The 22,205-nt window shown below is 42.5% G+C and overlaps 1 protein-coding gene across 1 annotated transcript; it reads left to right on the plus strand.

Annotated features, from left to right (window-relative positions):
• Window positions 1-55: 55 nt before the first annotated feature.
• LOC311520586 (uncharacterized protein) lies at window positions 56-21,968 on the plus strand (the record flags this gene model as incomplete). The annotated part of the gene is made up of 3 exons (XM_084628141.1): window positions 56-791; window positions 6,537-6,597; window positions 21,535-21,968. The coding sequence occupies 3 exons, from the start codon at window positions 56-58 to the stop codon at window positions 21,821-21,823; spliced, it is 1,086 nt and encodes a 361-aa protein (XP_084484267.1). The 3' UTR covers window positions 21,824-21,968.
• Between the last annotated feature and the right edge of the window lie 237 nt (window positions 21,969-22,205).

Below are 22,205 nucleotides of genomic sequence, written 5' to 3' on the forward strand. Positions count from 1 at the left end.
TTACCACCATCAAACAAATGGCATGGTGGAGAAGTTTAATGGAACTTTGGGGGCCATGATACGTAAATTCGTAAATGAGCACTCCAATGATTGGGACCTAGTATTGCAGCAGTTGCTCTTTGCCTACAGAGCTGTACCACATCCCAGTTTAGGGTTTTCCCCATTTGAACTTGTATATGGCCGTGAGGTTAAGGGGCCATTGCAGTTGGTGAAGCAGCAATGGGAGGGATTTACACCTTCTCCAGGAACTAACATTCTGGACTTTGTAACCAACCTACAAAACACCCTCCGAACCTGTTTAGCCCTTGCTAGAGAAAACTTACAGGATGCTCAAAAAGAGCAAAAAGCCTGGTATGATAAACATGCCAGAGAGCGTTCCTTCAGAGTAGGAGACCAGGTCATGGTCTTAAAGGCGCTCCAGGCCCATAAAATGGAAGCATCGTGGGAAGGGCCATTCGTGGTCCAGGAGCGCCTGGGAGCTGTTAATTATCTCATAGCATTCCCCACCTCCAACCGAAAGCCTAAGGTGTATCATATTAATTCTCTAAAGCCCTTTTATTCCAGAGAATTAAAGGTTTGTCAGTTTACAGCCCAGGGAGGAGACGACGCTAAGTGGCCTGAAGGTGTCTATTACGAAGGGAAATGTGCTGGTGGTGTGGAAGAGGTGAACCTCTCCATGACCCTTGGGCGTATGCAGCGACAGCAGATCCAGGAGCTGTGCACTAGCTATGCGCCAACGTTCTCAGCCACCCCAGGACTGACTGAACGGGCATACCACTTCATTGACACAGGTAATGCTCACCCAATTAGGGTCCACCCTTACCGGGTGTCTCCTCAAGCTAAAACTGCTATAGAACGGGAGATCCAGGATATGTTACAGATGGGTGTAATCCGCCCCTCTGAAAGTGCATGGGCATCTCCAGTGGTTCTAGTTCCCAAACCAGATGGGGAAATACGTTTTTGCGTGGACTACCGTAAGCTAAATGCTGTAACTCGCCCAGACAACTATCCCATGCCACGCACAGATGAACTATTAGAGAAACTGGGAAGGGCCCAGTTCATCTCTACCTTGGACTTAACCAAGGGGTACTGGCAGGTACCGCTAGATGAATCTGCCAAGGAAAGGTCAGCCTTCATCACACATCTCGGGCTGTATGAATTTAATGTACTCCCTTTCGGGCTGCGAAATGCACCCGCCACTTTCCAAAGACTTGTAGATGGTCTCCTAGCGGGATTAGGAGAATATGCAGTCGCCTACCTTGACGATGTGGCCATATTTTCGGATTCCTGGGCAGACCACCTGGAACATCTACAAAAAGTCCTTGAGCGCATAAGGGAGGCAGGACTAACTGTTAAGGCTAAGAAGTGTTAAATAGGCCTAAACAGAGTGACTTACCTTGGACACCAGGTGGGTCAAGGAACTATCAGCCCCCTACAGGCCAAAGTGGATGCTATCCAAAAGTGGCCTGTCCCAAAGTCAAAGAAACAGGTTCAATCCTTCTTAGGCTTGGCCGGTTATTACAGACGATTTGTACCGCACTACAGCCAAATCGCTGCCCCACTGACAGACCTAACCAAAAAGAAACAGCCAAATGCTGTTCAGTGGACCGGAAAGTGTCAGAAGGCCTTTAACAAGCTTAAAGCGACACTCATGTCTGACCCTGTACTAAGGGCCCCAGACTTTGACAAACCGTTCCTAGTAACCACAGATGCATCCGAGCGTGGTGTGGGAGCAGTTTTAATGCAGAAAGGACCTGATCAAGAATTCCACCCTGTAGTGTTTCTCAGCAAAAAACTGTCTGAGAGGGAAAGCAACTGGTCAGTCACTGAAAAAGAATGTTATGCCATTGTCTACGCTCTGGAAAAGCTACGCCCATATGTTTGGGGACGGCGTTTCCACCTGCAAACTGACCATGCTGCACTAAAGTGGCTTCACACCGTCAAAGAAACTAACAAAAAACTTCTTCGGTGGAGTTTAGCTCTCCAAGATTTTGATTTCGACATCCAACACATCTCAGGAACTTCTAACAAAGTGGCTGATGCACTCTCCCGTGAAAGTTTCCCAGAATCAACTGGTTAAAATCGTCCTTGAGATTGGGAAAATATTGTTAGTCTTTATGTACTTGGTAGTATATTTAGAGATGCATGTGTCTTATTAACTCTGTTTTCCTAGAGCTCCAGGAAGAAATCCCAGCCAGTGTTTCACCCTAGCTGAGATTTGGGGGGCGTGTCATAAATATAAAGGGAAGGGTAAACCCCTTTGAAATCCCTCCTGGCCAGGGGAAAGCTCCTCTCACCTGTAAAGGGTTAAGAAGCTAAAGGTAACCTCGCTGGCACCTGACCAAAATGACCAATGAGGAGACAAGATACTTTCAAAAGCTGGGAGGAGGGAGAGAAACAAGGGGTTTTTGTGTCTGTCTGTAGTCGTCTTGGCCGGGGACAGAACAGGAATGGAGTCTTAGAACTTTTAGTAAGTAATCTAGCTAGGTATGTGTTAGATTATGATTTCTTTAAATGGCTGAGAAAAGAATTGTGCTGAATAGAATAACTATTTCTGTCTGTGTATCTTTTTTGTAACTTAAGGTTTTGCCTAGAGGGGTTCTCTATGTTTTTGAATCTAATTACCCTGTAAGATATATGCCATCCTGATTTTACAGGGGGGATTTCTTTATTTCTATTTACTTCTATTTTTTTATTAAAAGTCTTCTTGTAAAACACTGAATGCTTTTTCATTGTTCTCAGATCCAAGGGTTTGGGTCTGTGGTCACCTATGCAAATTGGTGAGGCTTTTTATCCAACATTTCCCAGGAAAGGGGGGGTGCAAGTGATGGGAGGATTGTTCATGGTTCTTAAGATCCAAGGGTCTGGGTCTGTAGTCACCTAGGCAAATTGGTGAGGCTTTTTACCAAACCTTGTCCAGGAAGTGGGGTGCAAGGTTTTGGGAAGTATTTTGGGGGGGAAGGACGCGTCCAAACAGCTCTTCCCCAGTAACCAGTATTAGTTTGGTGATGGTAGCGGCCATTCCAAGGATAACGGGGGTAATATTTTGTACCTTGGGGAAGTTTTGACCTAAGCTGGTAAAGATAAGCTTAGGAGGTTTTTCATGCAGGTCCCCACATCTGTACCCTAGAGTTCAGAGTGGGGGAGGAACCTTGACATACCTGTAAAGGGTTAAGAAGCTCAGGTAACCTGGCTGGCATCTGGCCCAAAATGACCAATGAGGGGACAAGATACTTTAAAATCTTGAGGGGGGGAAGGCTTTTGTCTGTCTGTGTGATACCTTTGCCAGGAACAGATCAAGGATGCAAGCCCTCCAACTCCTGTAAAGTTAGTAAGTAATCTAGCTAGAAAATGCGTTAGGTTTTCTTTGTTTTGGCTTGTGAAATTCGCTGTGCTGGAGGAAATGTGTATTCCTGTTTTTGTGTCTTTTTGTAACTTAAGGTTTTGCATAGAGGGAGTCTCTATGTTTTGAATCTGACTGCCTGTAAGATTATCTTCCATTCTGATCTTACAGAGTTGTTCTCTTATCTTTTTTTGTTCTTCTAATAAAGTTCTGTTTTTTAAGAATCTGATTGGGTTTTTTGGGTGTTAAAAATCCAAGGCTGGTCTGTGCTCATCTTGTTTATTCTTGAGCCTCCCCAGGAAAGGGGGTGTAAGGGCTTGGGGGGGATATTTTGGGGAAATAGGAACTCCAAGTGGTCCTTTCCCTGTTCTTTGTCTAAATCACTTGGTGGTGGCATCATACTGTTCAAAGACAAGGCAAAGTTTGTGCCTTGGGAAAGTTTTTAACCTAAGCTGGTAAAAATAATCTTAGGGAGTCTTTCATGTACCCTAGAGTTCAGAGTGGGGAAGGAACCCTGACACCAGTCCTGGAGGCAGGCAGGGCCGGATTACCTCTCCTGTGGGCCCAGGGCTATTAGATTTTGTGGGGCCCCTGTATACAAGTCTTTTTTCTAATTTAAAACAAAATGATCACAATTATGGCATCAAGGCAATTAACACTAAACTAAATTTGCCTTTTAATTAACATAAAGCTGTTCTGTGGTTACATTTCAGTCTTACAACATGTAGAATATAGTTAAGTTAATTCAAAATATCCTACTTACCTTAGAATAACTGTTATATTAGTTTCTTTCTGGGAGGGAGTTTGGGTGCAGGAGGGGACTCCAGGCTGGGGCAAAGTGTTGGGGTGTAGGAGAGGATGAGGAGTGCGGGGTCAGGGAGGGAGTCTGGGTACAGGAGGGGATTCTGACCTGTGGCAGTGGGTTGGGATGCAGGAGGGGAGTGCAAGGTGTAGGCTCCATCCGGGAGGTGCTTACCACAGGTGGCTCCTGGCTGGCAGCGCAGCAGGGCTCAGGCAGGCTGCCTGCCTGCCAGCCATAGCCCCACGCTGCTCCCAGAAGTGGCCGGCTGCTGACACGTCTCTGCGCACCCCTAAGGGCAGGAGGACAGCGTGTCTCCATGTGCTGCCCGCGCCCGCAAGCACTGCCCTGCAGTTCTCATTGGCCAGTTCCCGCCAGGGGCCGCAGGGACTTACCAGCAGCCGGTCACCTCCAGGAGTGGCGTGGGGCCACAGTATGCAGGCAGCTCCTAAAGCCCCTGCGTTAATCCAGCCCTGGAGCAGGCACCAACTGCTGCAGCCAATAGAAGAAACAAACGCTGCTATAAAGGGGAGAACAGAGACAGAAGGGGAGGTAGAAAGGGGTGACATCCTTGCTTCAGGCTCCCTCCATGAACCCAGCCAAGAGACTGAAGCAGACTGCTAGACTTAATTAAAGGTGAGTGTCCAAGAACTGTCCTGACCAAGAGCAAACTAAGGAGGACCAGTCAGGAGAAGTAGAGACCCCCTCAAAAAGACCATACCAGGAGAAGGTGACAAAAGGGTATTTAAATACCTTCATAAAAATGTCTGATGCAAAGAGATAATTTGTGTGCAAATTTGCATTGTTTATAAGAATGTTTATTTTTGCACAGAGACCTGAGTTTCCCTTTTGAACCTATATGTTTTGTACTTTGCCACTATAGAGACAACAAATAAATAAGCAAATAAAAATAAATAATACAATATACTCATTTGCTTATTTATTTTTCAGCTCCATTGAAAACACAGGAAATAATGTTTTCCAAATGCAAACAACAAAATTAGTACGGAGAATGTAGTCGCTAAGAAGTCCTGCAAACAATGAAGAAAAAGATACTATAAACTAGCAGTGTTCCCTTTAAAAATTAAGGAGTCAGTCTGGCTGATTCATCTGATAATACAGCACAGTTGATAGTATATCGTTTGAAGAGAATTTTACTAACCAGCACTTTGGCTTTACTCCTATACAAAGATTCAATTTACTGATACTTACAAGTTTTTTGTTAAAATAACGGTCTGAAGCCATTGCTAACCCCCTTTTAAGTTTATTGTAAAATTGTAATCGGTTAACAAAATGACAACTTGATTATTTCCCCAGTTTCTAACTTGGAGTTGAACATAATGCCTTTGGCAAATAACTAAAGCTTCCCAGAGAAGAAAGCCTTCAGCCATTTAAGCCTTGTCCAATCTGGGAGCAGAACCATGCTTGCTAGCTATATTCAGTTACCAAGCATGAGTCTGGAAAAATAGTATTTGACAATCAATTCTGATTTGTCGAGTTGTCGCTAGCAGAGTTACTGTCATGGTGGATAGGGAATATGGACACGTTTGTCAAACCGGAGTTAGGCTCCTAAACCTATTTAGCCTTCATTGTGAGCCGCAGGACACGTCTATTTAGAATTCTAAATATGAAGTTTGAAGCTTAACTTCAAGCACCTAGGTTTGAAAATGTTGACCAGTTTGGGGGTTTGTGTGTTTTTTGTTTTTATGTTTGTTGTTAACAAACGTACCAGCAGCAAAAATCATGCTGTTGGCTGTCTATAGCATGGTTTCTTAACAAGGCTGTAAACTAGGGCCAGAAAAAATTTACATAAGGGTTTAACTCTCAGTTTCCTTCATATTGTCCCATCAGTGGGTGGAGCTTACCACCTCATCCTCTCACAAAGCAGACATGAGGCTTGGTCCTCAAAACCCATAGATACACTGAGATTGGCAGGGAAGCATCACAAATTTCAGGGTGTCCATAGCGACCTGGGGCAAGTGTAGAAGGGCCCATTTCTTCACTCTGCTTCCCAGGCCTGCTCCCTAAGGAGCCCCTGCCAGCAGCTGCCCCAACTTCACCCTAAAGAGGTTTCCAGAATGTGGGGGGAGAGGGGAACACATAAGATAATGCTGGGCAGTTTGAGAAGCAGTGATGCAGCAGAAAGTGGCCACCCTTCACCCCAGGCTAGCACTAATACCCTGTTCCCTCAGAACCAACACACCTGCAGTCACGTGTCTGCTCCTTAGTTCCCTATCTAGACATGCTACTCTGGTCCACAGGAGGCTTGTGAGGCTTAATTAACGAACACTGGTGAGGTACAGTATGGTAACGAGCACCACCAAAATGTCTCCACATAAGATTAATAACAAACACCAGCATCCAACGGACACTAACTGCCATCCTTCTCAGCAGGGAGCCTGAGGACTGAGTATTGCACTACCCTTTACTCCTGGAGGCGGTCCTTACAGATCATGTAAGTAGTACAGTGTGGGGGAAATATGCAGTGTCACTACCTGTGATGTACCTAATCTGTAGTTAAGTAGACAGCTTCCATCAGGCTGTCAGTCTGCCACCTTTTACCATCAATCGATTCATGTTAAAATTAAAAAACAAATAAGTCAGACGAGGAAAAATATTATGCAAACATCATGACCTGTTATTCAGTTAAGTAAATCACACACACGAGAATCACTACCATCCACAACAAGACGAAGGTAACTAATATCACACTTTCCCTGCACTGCCCAGTGATAATATGGGGGCCGTTGTCTGCATGTGCAATGCCCCTCTTGCATGACAGCTTGGAGAGCACTGTGTACCAGACTGTGAGAATGGACTCGGCCTAATGAGAAATAGGAAAGCAATTATTTTGTAATAAGTTATGGACATTAGGCAAACAGCACTCTAAAAACTGAAACTTTTGAAATATTCCAGAGTTGTGTAAGCATAATTCTAATGCATCTTGCAGACTATCAAAATTCAGTTGTAAGGATTTATTTCAGAGAATAGCTTCAATTAACAATGACAGTTTGCTGAGGCTGTCTGGCAATTAAAAGAAGAGAAATCTCAGTAGTTCAGGTAATATTTTGTAAAACATTCTGGCATTTCAGAAATATAAAATGTTATTTATTGTACTGTACATTCTCTGTTGCATTTACTGGCTATTTCCCATTAGTAAATTACAGTAATGCCTACATAACAAAAATGTCATTAATAAAAGTAAGAACACAAATTACAGCTGCATTTCTTGTTGTAAGGAAAAATAAGTAGAGAAACTTACATAAATGTTATACTTTATAGCAGTTATGGAACAACAAATATTGGTATTTTCTCTGAAATAACTGATATTCTTCCTTGGGATATTATTATGCTACAAGTGGTCTTTGTATGCGTTTTACCAATAAAATAAAACCCAACAGGATCTTTTAAAAGGGGATAAGACAAAATGCCATGTTTACTGTGAATACAAAAAGAGGCACAGTAAACATGTAATCATAAACATTCTATCCCATGTACTCACACAAAATACCAAAAGAGGCAAAGCAAGTAAAGAGTCATATTTTATTGAGATGATGTTGAAGTAAAAAGAAAACGGTACAGAGTTTAAGCATAGAAGTTTCTGGTTATCAGGGAATAAGGTATAGATTATCAAGGGGTCCGAAATTCGGTTTAGGAATGGGTTGCATAAGGAATACATAATCTTCAATCTCCCCGATTGGGGGGTAAAAGGTTAATGGGTCAAAGTACAGACATTGAGATATGGGGGTATGTTGTTCATATAATGGCTATGTTCAGGCATGGAGTATAATGAGTGGATACGATGATGATGGATTTACTCTCATTTGGTGAGATTTAATGTTCAGTGAGTTTATGGTTTCAGTTCATATGGTCCAATGGAAAAAGTCTCTCAGTCCCTTTCCCATAGTTGATGCACGATGTCGTACCTCCTAGTACAGTCGGTGGCCGGTACTACATCCCATTCACTCCCACACACATACACACACAAGTTCTGCAAAGTTGTTATAGTTACCCGCCTAGAGGTTGCTCATGCCAAGTTACTGGCCAGGTAACCTGGACATGAGGGTGGAGCCGAGTCTTTGTCAGATGCGCATCTGATGCTCCTGGAGGGTGGTTGTAGAACCAGATTCAAAGTCCTTAGTCTTTAGGGTCTGTTTTTATAGGAGTTTTATTCCTATGCCAGTCTATGGAGGTGGCTTTATCATGCTGTTGCTGAATCAATCAGCAGATGGCACCTCCCTGACGGCTCCATGCTGCCAGATTTTATATTGTTCTTTGGTTCTCCCATCCTTGAGGCTGTTGGGTGGATTCCAGTCTGCCCTCCGGGGGTCATCCAGTTATCTCCACTTAGCGCATTCTTCGGCCAGTCGATACTGAAATGGTAACTCTTAGGCTGGCACTCCTAACCATTCATCTTCTATTTACACACAACATCCATTCACGTGCATTTTCGAGCTTTATTTCAACATATATCTCTTCTGACTTTAACAACTCTTATAGGGTGTAACAAAATTGCTTAACCCCCTTACCATATTACATAACAAGGAAGATAAAGCATGTGAGAAGGGTGGGAGTCTCTGTGTGCTGTTCCGAGGAACAGTTGTTTTTGCAAAATCTTATCTCTGTCCCAAGATGTGCTGAGCAGTTTGGCCTTCTCATTAACATTACTTCGGGATCTTTAAACTATATAAAATTAAAAATCATACAGAAATCCTCTGGTATAGTAACATATGCAGTGCCCAAATTAAATATTAGTTTGCTACATCTTTAATACTTTCTCTCTATATAATCTATTTTATTACATAAAGCTGCATTTCAGACACCTATCAGTGGAATAATGTAACAAGTTCCAATTTTTATGTATCTCCGAGTGAAAGGATATTGAGCATTCTTTGGCAACCCTCACCCCCGACTTCTATTAGAGTTATTAGATAAGCACTAACAGTGCACCTGGTGCTGTACAAGACAGAGAGATAAAGATGGTCCCTGCCCCCAAAGATCTTACCAAAAGGCAGAGAGAGAGAGAGAGAGAGAAGACAGGACATACTGGAAAATCCAGAGGACAGAATAGCTGTTATTATGAAAAAAGAACAGGAGTACTTGTGGCACCTTAGAGACTAACAAATTTATTTGAGCATAAGGTTTCGTGGGCTACAGCCCACTTCATCTGATAGCCCACGAAAGCTTATGCTCAAATAAATTTGTTAGTCTCTAAGGTGCCACAAGTCCTCCTGTTCTTTTTACGGATACAGACTAACATGGCTGCTACTCTGAAACCTGTTATTATGAAGTCATTTCTGATTACTACTGGGCAAATTATCTATCTAAAACAAAGAAAAATGTATGTAAATGGAAAATGCAAAGGGCTTGATCCTCCAACCGAAGTCACTGGGAAATCTGCTCCTGAGAGCAGGAGTGATTCCAAGATGATTTTCTGTTACAAAAAGATGAATGGTAGTTGAGGGAGCATATGAGAGGTAATGAGGATGATGTACTGAGCCTGGGCTGGGGAGTGACATTTGTAAGTTCACAAAATCATAGACAGATGGAAAAGGCCACACAGGCCATCTAGCCTGACCAACTGCACTTTGCAAGAATACTCAACTATATTATTCTCATTAACATCATATCTGCAGTGATGGTTATTCAACTGTCTATTTCACTGCCCAATTGCTCTGATAGTTAAGAACCCTTTCCTAATGACTATCATTTTCCTTCTTTAGCTTCACGTCATTGCACCTTGTCCTTCCATCTTCCAAGAGTGTGAATAATTCCCTTTCTTCATTATACCATTCCCTTGAAAGTATGTATACTCTGTGATCATAAATCCTCTGGGTCTTCTCTTTAACATGGTTACTTCTGTTTCTCTTCATGCCATATCTCTTCGTCTTCATTCATTACCTGTTACCAGCTTTGTATCATCTCTAGTCTTTTTATACCATCCCTAAATTGTGAAGCCCAGAACTGCATCCAGTATTTCATGTGTGGCTCCATCAGGGTGACACAAAAGAGAATTACTACCTCCCTAGTTTTGTATTATTAACCAGGTGAATAAAAATCAATTATTTTTTAAAAAAATCAGAGTTTCTTAAATTGGATTTTTTTTATTTAAATACACTTTTCTTTTTTAAAATAAACCTATTTAAAATTAGAACAAATTTTAAGGCCTACACTTACTATAATCTATTACAGTACTTTAAATTAAATTAAAAATAACATTAACCAATACATGTCTGCTGCAAACATTTTAATGAAATTCAAACCATTCAACTGGCGGAAGCCACTGGCTAAGCACCTGGAACCAGAGCTGTTGAAGTGCTAAACCAACTTTTGACTACAGCTGCTTTTTCAAAAGGTACAGAGAGAATATTTTCTTTGTTTCAATTTATTCAGCTAGGTCAGTTCAATGACTAGTTAACTCAAAGTTAAGAAACTGATTGGGAGTTGGGGAAAAAAAAGAGAAAACCTGGTTTTCCTCTTCCAGTCTCTGAATAAAAACAAAGTGAGAAAGGAGGAGATCTACTAGTTCTAAATCTTGAATAACGTGGTGACCAGAAACTATTAGGTTAATTCTATAACCACAGATTATTATTATTATTATCGTAGCACCTAAGAGCTTGGTTCATGGCCAGTATATAATACTTTTTTTTTAAGTAATCAGTTTTACATGTAACACATGTTTTTATAAACTTATAAACATTTAAGGTAGTTTTATTTAATGAAAAAATATAAATGGAGGTTTTTTTGCATTTTTAATTTAATTCCAATTTCCATCCAAACAGAGCTTGACACAAATCATGAGTAAAAAATTAATCTAGTAGATCACAAATGCATCATTCACCATTTTCTATCATAACAAAAAACCTAAATATTCAGAATCTGAATAAATGTAAGTTAAGCCACATAATAGCTTAAAGAAATGCGGACAGATATAGTGCCAAAATTTAGTGTAAAGCCTGTATTTAGTTGCAAATCAACATGTTTTAATGGTTACCAACCCATAAGAATCAACCTTTCTTTACAAAAATAGCTAAGAAGTACAAATGCAAAACAAGATTAAAATTGATTATTTAAATAAAACATTCCTGTTTGCTGATATAAACCATGATTAAAACCAGTGATTTAAATCCATCAAAGCACACTGATTATAACTTGGCCAAATTTGGGTTGATTTTTATGGAAACAGCAAAAGGCAAATTCCAACAGCAAAGCAATCCACAGGCAGATTTCAAGTCTTTGTTCCAAATTCTGGGGGCACTAGAAACTTGCACTTCAACAGGTTTAAGAAAGGCAACCCCATTTTAGGAAAAGAAAAAGAAAAGAAACCTCATTTTAGCTGAAATTTGTTTGTGTAATGTTAGGATTGGTTTGTGAATTATTTATGAATAATATAAAGTTCAAAATGTGTCAAATGATATGTTTTTAATTAGACCAAATCTAATTATGGTCTATATGCTGCCTATATAGCTATTTGTACAACACCCATCACTGAAGCATTTGAACATTTAATACTCATTAATATAAAGTAGGGAAATATTATTACCCTGCCTGGACAGGGAACTGAAGCATAGAAAAATTAAGTAACTTGCCCAAGAATAGGCAGAAAGTCTTTGGCAGAGCCATGAAGTGAACCTAGATCTCCTGAACCCTTGTCAAGTATCTTAAATGTAAGACCATCCTTCTCCACTACAAGAACATCCTTTCACATGAAGACATAGTACTTGTCTGTTTAGAACACAAGCTATTGTAACTGCATGTATATTTGTAGAACTTAAAGCATTACTCATAATGTACAAATTAGATTTATCCACTTGCCTCAAGGTGCTGTATATGCAGTTAAACAAGTAATATTAAAAAGTGCCACAAGATACCCTTCTCCATGAAAACTCAGAGAGAGAAAAATATTGCAACATTCTAAGAAATTATATTTATATCTACAGCATATATGCATAGTTCAAAACATCCCAAACCTTATACAAGCTTATTTTATACATCAGAAAAATGAAATTTGGGAGCTATGTGGTTAGTTTAAATAAATAGCTGGGTGATTTTTATTATGTACATGAAAACAGATAAAGGAATTTAATTTTATGAGGTTATTTCATCCTACCCAGACGAATTCCTTTGTAAGCAAAGCATAACAGCACTTCAGTATAACACCCATAAAAAAAGAGTATCAGCACTGATCAATTTTAATGTAATTTAAAAGTTAAAAGAAATGCTATTGAACTTCATTACCCAGGTATGTAAATCTTCCTACTGTTTCTTTCAAATCATCACCTACATCAAACAATAGCTTGATGATTCCTCTGCCAAATTCTTTGAGGGTATGTCTACACTATGAAATTAGGTCGAATTTATAGAAGTCGTTTTTTTAGAAATCGTTTTTATATATTCGATTGCGTGTGTCCCCACAGAAAATGCTCGAAGTGCATTAAGTGCATTAACTTGGCGGAGTGCTTCCACCGTACCAAGGCAAGCATCGACTTCCGGAGTGTTGCACTGTGGGTAGCTATCCCACAGTTCCCGCAGTCTCCACTGCCCATTGGAATTCTGGGTTGAGATCCCAGTGCCTGATGGGGTAAAAAACATTGTCATGGGTGGTTCTGGGTACATGTAATCAGACTCTCCCTCCCTCCCTCCCACTGTGAAAGCAACGGCAGACAATCGTTTTGCGCCTTTTTTCCTGAGTTACCTGTGCAGATGCCATACCACGGCAAGCATGGAGCCCGCTCAGCTCACGGTCACCGTATGTCTCCTGGGTGCTGGCAGATGCGGTACTGCATTGCTACACAGCAGCAGCAACCCATTGCCTTGTGGCAGCAGACGGTGCAATAGGACTGGTAGCCGTCATCGTCGTGTCCGAGGTGCTCCTGGTTGCCTCTGTGAGGTCGATCAGGAGCGCCTGGGCAGACATGGGCACAGGGACTAAATTAGGAGTGACTCGACCAGGTCATTCTCTTTAGTTCTGCAGTCAGTCTTATTGAACCATCTTATGGTGAGCAAGCAGGTGATTCGGATGGCGAGCAGTCCTATTGCACCATCTTCTGCCGAGCAGCCATGACATGTGGATGGCTTGCAGTCCTGCACCGTCTGCTGCCAGCCAAAGATGTAAAAGATAGATGGAGTGGATCAAAACAAGAAATAGACAAGAAATAGACTAGATTTGATTTGTACTCATTTGCTTCCCCGCCCCCCGTCTAGGGGACTCATTCCTCTAGGTCACACTGCAGTCACTCACAGAGAATGTACAGCGAGGTAAATCTAGCCATGTATCAATCAGAGGCCAGACAAACCTGCTTGTTCCAATAAGAACAATTACTTAGGTGCACCATTTCTTATTGGAATCCTCCATGAAGTCCTGCCTGAAATACTCCTTGATGTAAAGCCACCCCCTTTGTTGATTTTAATTCCCTGTAAGCCAACCCTGTAACCCATGTCGTCAGTCGCCCCTACCTCCAACAGAGCAATGGCAGACTATCGTTCCGCGCTTTTTTTCTGTGCGGACGCCATACCACGGCAAGCATGGAGCCCGCTCAGCTCACTTTGGCAATTAGGAGCACATTAAACACCACACGCATTATCCAGCAGTATATGCAGCATCAGAACCTGGCAAAGCAATACTGGACGAGTAGGCAACGTCAGCGCAGTGACGTGAGTGATGAGGACATGGACACAGACTTCTCTGAAAGCATGGGCCCTGCCAATGCAGGCATCATGGTGCTAATGGGGCAGTTTCATGTGGTGGAATGCCGATTCTGGGCTCGGGAAACAAGCACAGACTGGTGGGACCACATAGTGTTGCAGGTCTGGGATGATTCCCAGTGGCTGCGAAACTTTTGCATGCGTAAGGGCACTTTCATGGAACTTTGTGACTTGCTTTCCCCTGCCCTGAAGTGCATGAATACCAAAATGAGAGCAGCCCTCACAGTTGAGAAGCGAGTGGCAATAGCCCTGTGGAAGCTTGCAATGCCAGACAGCTACCGGTCAGTTGGGAATCAATTTGGAGTGGGCAAATCTACTGTGGGGGCTGCTGTGATGCAAGTAGCCCACGCAATCAAAGATCTGCTGATATCAAGGGTAGTGACCCTGGGAAATGTGCAGGTCATAGTGGATGGCTTTGCTGCAATGGGATTCCCTAACTGCGGTGAGGCCATAGACGGAACCCATATCCCTATCTTGGCACTGGAGCACCAAGCCAGCGAGTACATAAACCGCAAAGGGTACTTTTCAATAGTGCTGCAAGCTCTGGCGGATCACAAGGGACGTTTCACCAACATCAACGTGGGATGGCTGGGAAAGGTACATGATGCTCGCATCTTCAGGAACTCTGGTCTGTTTCAAAAGCTGCAGGAAGGGACTTTATTCCCAGACCAGAAAATAACCATTGGGGATGTTGAAATGCCTATATGTATCCTTGGGGACCCAGCCTACCCCTTAATGCCATGGCTCATGAAGCCATACACCGGTAGCTTGGACAGTAGTCAGGAGCTGTTCAACGACAGGCTGAGCAAGCACAGAATGGTGGTAGGATGTGCATTTGGATGTCTAAACGTGCGCTGGCGCAGTTTACTGACTCGGTTAGACCTCTATGAAACCAATATTCCCACTGTTATTACTGCTTGCTGTGCGCTCCACAATATCTGTGAGAGTAAGAGGGAGATGTTTATGACGGGGTGGGAGGTTGAGGCAAATCACCTGGCTGCTGGTTATGCGCAGCCAGACACCAGGGCGGTTAGAAGAGCACAGGAGGGCATGGTGCGCATCAGAGAAGCTTTGAAAACCAGTTTCATGACCGGACAGGCTACGGTGTGAAAGTTCTGTTTGTTTCTTCTTGATGAAACCCCTCGCCCCTTGGTTCACTCTACTTCCCTGTAAGCTAACCACTCTCCCCTCCTCCCTTCAATCACCGCTTGCAGAGGCAATAAAGTCATTGTTGCTTCACATTCATGCATTCTTTATTCATTCATCACATAAATAGGGGGATGACTACCAAGGTAGCCCAGGAGGGGTGGTGGAGGAGGGAACGACAATGCCACACAGCACTTTAAAAGTTTACAACTTTAAAACTTATTGAATGCCAGCCTTCTGTTTTTTGGGCAATCCTCTGTGGTGGAGTGGCTGGGTGGCCGGAGGCCGCCCCACCACGTTCTTGGGCGTCTGGGTGAGCAGGCTATGGAACTTGGGGAGGAGGGTGGTTGGTTACACAGCGGCTGTAGCGGTGGTCTGTGCTCCAGCTGCCTTTGCTGCAGCTCAACCATATGCTGGAGCATATTGGTTTGATCCTCCAGCAGCCTCAACATTGAATCCTGCCTCCTCTCATCACGCTGCCACCACATTTGAGCTTCAGCCCTGTCTTCAGCCCGCCACTTACTCTCTTCAGCCCGCCACCTCTCCTCCCGGTCATTTTGTGCTTTCCTGCACTCTGACATTGTCTGCCTCCACGCATTCGTCTGTGCTCTGTCAGTGTGGGCGGACAGCATGAGCTCAGAGAACATTTCATCATGAGTGCATTTTTTTCCTCTTTCTAATCTTCACTAGCCTCTGGGAAGGAGAAGATCCTCTGATCATTGAAACACATGCAGCTGGTGGAGAAAAAAAAAAGGGACAGTGGTATTTAAAAAGTGGTATTCACATTTTATAGAACAATGGGTACACTCTTTCACGGTAAACCTTGCTGTTAACATTACATACATAGCACATGCGCTTTCGTTACAAGGTCGCATTTTGCCTCCCCCCACCGCGTGGCTAACCCCTCACCACTGCCCCCTCCCCGTGGCTAACAGTGGGGAACATTTCTGTTCAGCCACAGGCAAACAGCCCAGCAGGAACGGGCACCTCTGAGTGTCCCCTGAAGAAAAGCACCCTATTTCAACCAGGTGACCATGAATGATATCACTCTCCTGAGGATAACACAGAGAGATAAAGAACGGATGTTGTTTGAACGCCAGCAAACATACACTGCAATGCTTTGTTGTACAATGATTCCCGAGTATGTGCTACTGGCCTGGAGTGGTAAAGTGTCCTATCATGGTGGACGGAATAAGGCTGCTCTCCCCAGAAACCTTTTGCAAAGGCTTTGGGAGTACATCCAGGAAAGCCGCGAATGCAAGGGCAAATTTAATCATTAAACATGCTTGCTTTTAAACCATGTATGCTATTTTAAAAGGTACACTCACCAGAGGTCCCTTCTCAGCCTGCCGGGTCCGGGTTGGGTTGCAGCCTTGGGTGGGTTCGGGGGGTACTGACTCCAGGTCTAGGTGAGAAACAGTTCCTGGCTGTCGGGAAAACCGGTTTCTCCGCTTGCTTGCTGTGAGCTATCTTCCTCGTCCCTAAAACCTGCTTCCATGTTGCCTCCATCTCCATTGAAGGAGTCAGACAACCCGGCTGGGGTGGTGGTGGCTGAACCCCCTAAAATGGCATGCAGCTCATCATAGAAGTGGCATGGTTGGGGCTCTGACCTGGAGCAGCCGTTCGCCTCTCTGGTTTTCTGGTAGGCTTGCCTCAGCTCCTTAAGTTTCATGCAGCACTGCTTCAGGTCCCTGTTATGGCCTCTGTCCTTCATGCCCTGGGAGATTTTGACAAATGTTTTGGCATTTCGAAAACTGGAACGGAGCTCTGATAGCACGGATTCCTCTCCCCATACAGCGTTCAGATACCGTACCTCCCATTCAGTCCATGCTGGAGCTGTTTTGCGATTCTGGGACTCCATCATGCTTACCTCTGCTGATGAGCTCTGCATGGTCACCTGCAGCTTGCCACACTGGCCAGAGAGGAAATTGAAATTCAAAAGTTCGCAGGTCTTTTCCTGTCTACCTGGCCAGTGCATCTGAGTTGAGAGTGCTGTCCAGTGCCGTCACAATGGAGCACTCTGGGATAGCTCCCGGAGGCCAATACCATCTAATTGCGTCCACAGTGCTCCAAGTTCGACCCGGCAAGGCCGATATAAGAGCTAATCCACTTGTCAGGGGTGGAGTAGGGAAATCAATTTTAAGAGCCCTTTAAGTCAAAAAAAAAAGGGCTTCATCATGTGGACGGGTGCAGGTTTACATTGATTTAACGCAGCTAAATTCGACCTAAACTCCTAGTGTAGACCAGGACTTAGAGTAGACCTTCATTTACTTTCATTGAGCAAAATACTGGAAAAGAATGTGTAGCCCAAGTAAACTGGATGTGACCTTATGAACATGGCAGAAATGTCCTGGGACTCAGAGATTGAAATACCTATCTCAAATATGCAGTAAATGACATGACCAAGCCACAGTCACTATTGCAGGGGGAGAGGGACACAGCAAGCACAGTTCACTGTTTCTTCATATGGCAGGTTGGCCCAGTACATCTAGACTGTGCACAATTCCACTGACAACAACCCCATTTGACCACATTCTACCACTCTCTGGTACCATGCATGGACCCACCAAACACCTCTGTGCTCTAGAACATACAGAACGGGGCACAGTCCACCTGTTTGGGTTCTCTGCTGCTTAGCCCTCCTGCACAGCAGAAACATGATTTTCCACTGCATTTGTGGCCTCACATGGATGCAGCAGGCTATTCAGAATTTTCTGCATCTTAAGTAATGTAACTGTTGCAACTCATCTGCTCACCCATTCATATTAACTGGAACATACCACTCTCTTCACATAAATCTTCAGTGGCTCTCTGTCCATTTCAGCATGAAATATCTCATCTCTCTCCTTGTTACACCAATAAAATAAAAACCAGCAGGATCTTATTAAAGGGAAAAAGGCAAAATACCACATTTATTGTGAATACAGAAAGAATCATAGTAAGCAGTTAGTTATAGCTATAACATTCCATTCAATCTCATATTTATTCACACATTCATTCATACACACACACACAGGTTCTACAAAGTTGTTCTCATAGTTACCAGCCTTAGAGTTGCTCATGCCAAGCCACTGGCCAGGTAGCCTGGACATGAGGAGGGAGCAGGGCCTTGTCAGATGCTCATCTGATGCTCCTGGAAGTTGGTTTGCAGAATCAGACCCCAAAGTTCTCACTTTCTAGAGTCCATTTTTATAGGAATTTCTTCCTACGTCAGTCTATGGGAATTGCTTCATCATGCTGTTGCTGAATCAATCAGCAGATAGCACATTCCTGACGGTTCCATGCTGCCAGATGTTATCTTGTTCTTTGGTTCTCCCATTCTTGAGGCTGTTGGGTGGATTCCAGTCTGCCCTCTGGGGATCCTCTGGTTGTTTCCACTTGACACCTTCTTCGGCTGATGGACACTGGATTCTTAGGCTGGCACCTCCCTGATCATTCAGTTATTATCCACACCAAGCATCCATCCACATACATCCTCTATCTCTATTTTAATCACAATTGTTAACAAAGCAAGATGAATACAACAGAAGGGTGGGGAGTCTCTGGGCGCTGTTTCTGTTGTTACAGAGTATTGCTTTGAGTCTCTCTTTGTGTGAATTGCTTTGAGAACAGACTCTGTCTTAGAATGTACTAACGCAATTAGCAGCTTGCAAGTTTCACACATAGAGGGAGAGAAACAGTACCAAAAACCAAGAGACCTCTTAATTAGTAATAACCTGGAATTTAAACTATGGGGAATCAAACTGTGATTTTAATACAGAACTTCTTTAATGTGATCCAACATCCTGATCTATAAGGAACTTTATGGACTCTTCCTAACTTCTCAGCCACATTTCTCTCTATTCTCCAACATGCTCCCTGTATTCTACTATCACAGTAGCCTAGTCTTTGACCTTTTAACATTTTAAATTAATAATTTTTCAACAACAAAATAAGTCTTACATTCTTGCAGGGGAATAAAACACATTATAATACACACAATTTGGGTATCTGGTCTCAGATTTTCCAAAGTGTGTCCATGCACTTTTGCATAGACCTAATCTGCACACAGACAGCCATGAACTTTTAAAAATTTGAGACATAAAGTCCCTTCTTTTCCACTGGTTCGAGAGGTGTGGGGGGGAGGGGCCTCGGGGGGGACGAGAGATGAGAGACGAGAGACAGACACACACAGCATCCACTTGAAATTTACTAAGCTAAAAAAATATGAATTAAAAATATTTCAGGTTCTACGCTTTCCCCGAAGTCCCCCTTCCAATTATTGTGGTTTCTTCATATTTTCCTGTTTTTTCAAAAAAAAAAAAAAATGTTTGTGTGGTTCTCTCAAGCAGTGACCAGAGAGAGCCAAACAGTGGAAACTACCTAAGTAACTGACTAGACAGATTTCAGAGTGGTAGCCGTGTTAGTCTATATCAGCAAAAAGAATGAGGAGTACTTGTGGCACCTTAGAGACTAACAAATTTATTTAGGCAAATAAATTTGTTAGTCTCCAAGGTGCCACAAGTACTCCTTGTTCTTTTGACTAGACAGAGGAAACCATGACAATCTGATTTATGCACAAAAAAGTGAAATCCCGGCTCCACTGAAGTCAATGACAAAATTCCCATTGAATTCTGTGGGGCCAAAATGTCCTTTTTCAATTCTCTCTGCCTCAGCTTCTCCATCTGTAAAATGAAGATAACATGTGGCCCACAAAGATTTTGTGAGGCTTAATTTACTGTTTGTAAAGTATTTTGAAAACCTTACATGAAAGGTGCTGAATGTGTACTGTGCATGATTAATTATTTGTATATTAAAAGATTCTAGAAAGCAAATTAGGGCAGTATGAGTGTGTGAATCATGCTGCATGCTTCAACAACTATAGAAACCTCCAAACAATCCGAAGGGGGAAGCTTTTAAAGGAAGTCAGATATTTTTCAGAGCAAAAGGTCTAAGGGGCAAATTCATCCCTCAGATACACATATACATTCCACTGACTTCAGTAGTTGTTGCACACATACGTAATTATTCTAAAGGGACAAATTCTGTTCTGACTCATGCGCTGTGAAACTCCACTGGTCAATGGTATTTCATTGGGTAAGTCCCAATTGGGTAGAATATGGCCCTAAATCTTCAATGGACAGCATCTGAATCTGCCTCTTTCACCTACTCTGTTAATTCAGCCATACACTGATCTATGAAATGATTAATATAAGCTTCAGGTCCAAATAAACATTTGTTGCAACCATGGGGACCCCTCAGTTTTGCAAGTGACAATAAGGCAAAGTGTTATCCCATGCTGTGCAGATTTTCTTCACAGCCACAAAGGCATTTGTTTTCTTTACTAGATTAGCGGCATGCTATGGATATAACCTTGCTTTTTTTCCTTGACACCTTGCTTCACCCAAGGTCCTGGAGGCTTTCAAAATCCTACTTCTTGTGTTAAGCGCAGACTGTGTAATGAGAATTATCCTCATAGCAAGCTGTCAGTGGTACAAGAGAAGCAAAAAACTCACTGATTCTAGAAGAAAGGTCTCAGGGGAATTCAATCCCAGTGTTGCCGGTACCCCTTTTTTGGAAAAGGATGTTATAGGATCTTTCAAGCCAAAAGAACTCAGGAACACCAACCCTACTAAGATATTTTGTGCATTACTTGTACTCCAAAAGGTCCTTCTTTACTTCTTTATTTTCTTTTGTAACTTCAGTAAATACGAAATCAAGTCTCTAATGCTGAGACTTTATCCTCCAAAACAGACATTCTAAGAGTAACAGTCTTAAACTTTTGTTCAGGTAAATTGTTAAAAACCTCATTGTCAGGTCTGAGGTGATCTGAAAGCCTCTTCAGCCCTGGGTCCACCAGAAATCCAGATGGCAAAGTTAATGGTAAGGCTACGACCCTGGTGATGCCATTTGTTTTTCCCTGAGTCACTTTCCAAGACAAGGACTGTGGATGATAGGTTCATCTTGCTTCTTGGAACTTCCAACTCTTACAGCTTCTCCAATAGAATTTCACTAAACATTCAAGACAAAAACCCAAAGATCCATCAGTTATAAGGCTGAAAACATACGTAAAACAGAATTTCCCCTGGAGAGTTCACTAATAATAAAAATAAGTAATACATAAATTATAGTACTAATTATTATTTCATATTTTACACTATATACCATTTCAGATTTTAAAGGACTTTGCACACATTAACTAATTAATCATCACAACAGCCATATGAGCAAGGTAAGTATCTTCAGATCCAATTTAAAAAATGAGGAATCTAAAACATAGAGTCAAATTAATACCTGGGTGTAACTACACTCAAGTTGGGACCTATCCAATAAAACAGAAGGCATCCGTGGTAGAACCAGGATTAGAATTCATTTCCCCAGGTGTCTAATCTTGTGAGATCTCAGATCTCAGAAACCACGCAAGATTAATGTCCAGATGCTACAAGAAATAGCAGTTCAGCACTCCACACATTCTGTATTTTTTATGGTTTACATATAACATTAATATTTTAATGCAGAAGACAGATGGCTCAGATCATAACCCCTAGTTCTGCATGCACAGGGGACCCTTTGCTTGTCGATCTCCCCACTTCCACATGAAACGAGGTCAGCAGAGACCAGAGCTGGTGCAAAGGTGCAAGAACTCCATGCAGATGGCCCTGGACTCCCATGGATCTCCAAGGAACCCAATTTTGGGGGCAGGCCACACCACCTTTTTCATAAAGCGCAAACCCCAACAGGATGATGTTCAGGTAATGGAGGGGTCTCCATTAGGATGTCCTCATGAAGATTTTCTCTTTCCAAGACTCCTTCCTGTGGGTATCAGCACAGAAGGGGATGATCTAGACTAATATTATTGTAATTATTTTCTGTGTTTTAGTCTAGGTGAACTACTGTTGTTTTGTTTGTCTGTTTGTGTGCTTAAACTGAAGATACATTTTGGACTCTAAGGCTGTTTAAATTCATACATGTGAGCAGGTGTATTGGCTTCAAAGGGATTACTCACATAAATAAAATTATGCACATTCTTGAGTCTTTGCAGGATCAGGGTCTAACATTGTGTCGCTGCATTGAGTGTATAGTATATAAGATGTGTCTATAAAGAGAATAAAATATTTACATGGTTGTTCAATTTTAATAAAGCAGACCATGCATATAACCCAAGGAAATATTGCATACTTAAAATCTACAAGAAGCAGCAATGTTTTTACTATAGCCACTTAAATTGTCAGT

Source organism: Lepidochelys olivacea, assembly GCF_965140295.1.
Source record: "Lepidochelys olivacea isolate rLepOli2 genome assembly, chromosome: 5".
Lineage (NCBI taxonomy): Eukaryota > Metazoa > Chordata > Testudines > Cheloniidae > Lepidochelys > Lepidochelys olivacea.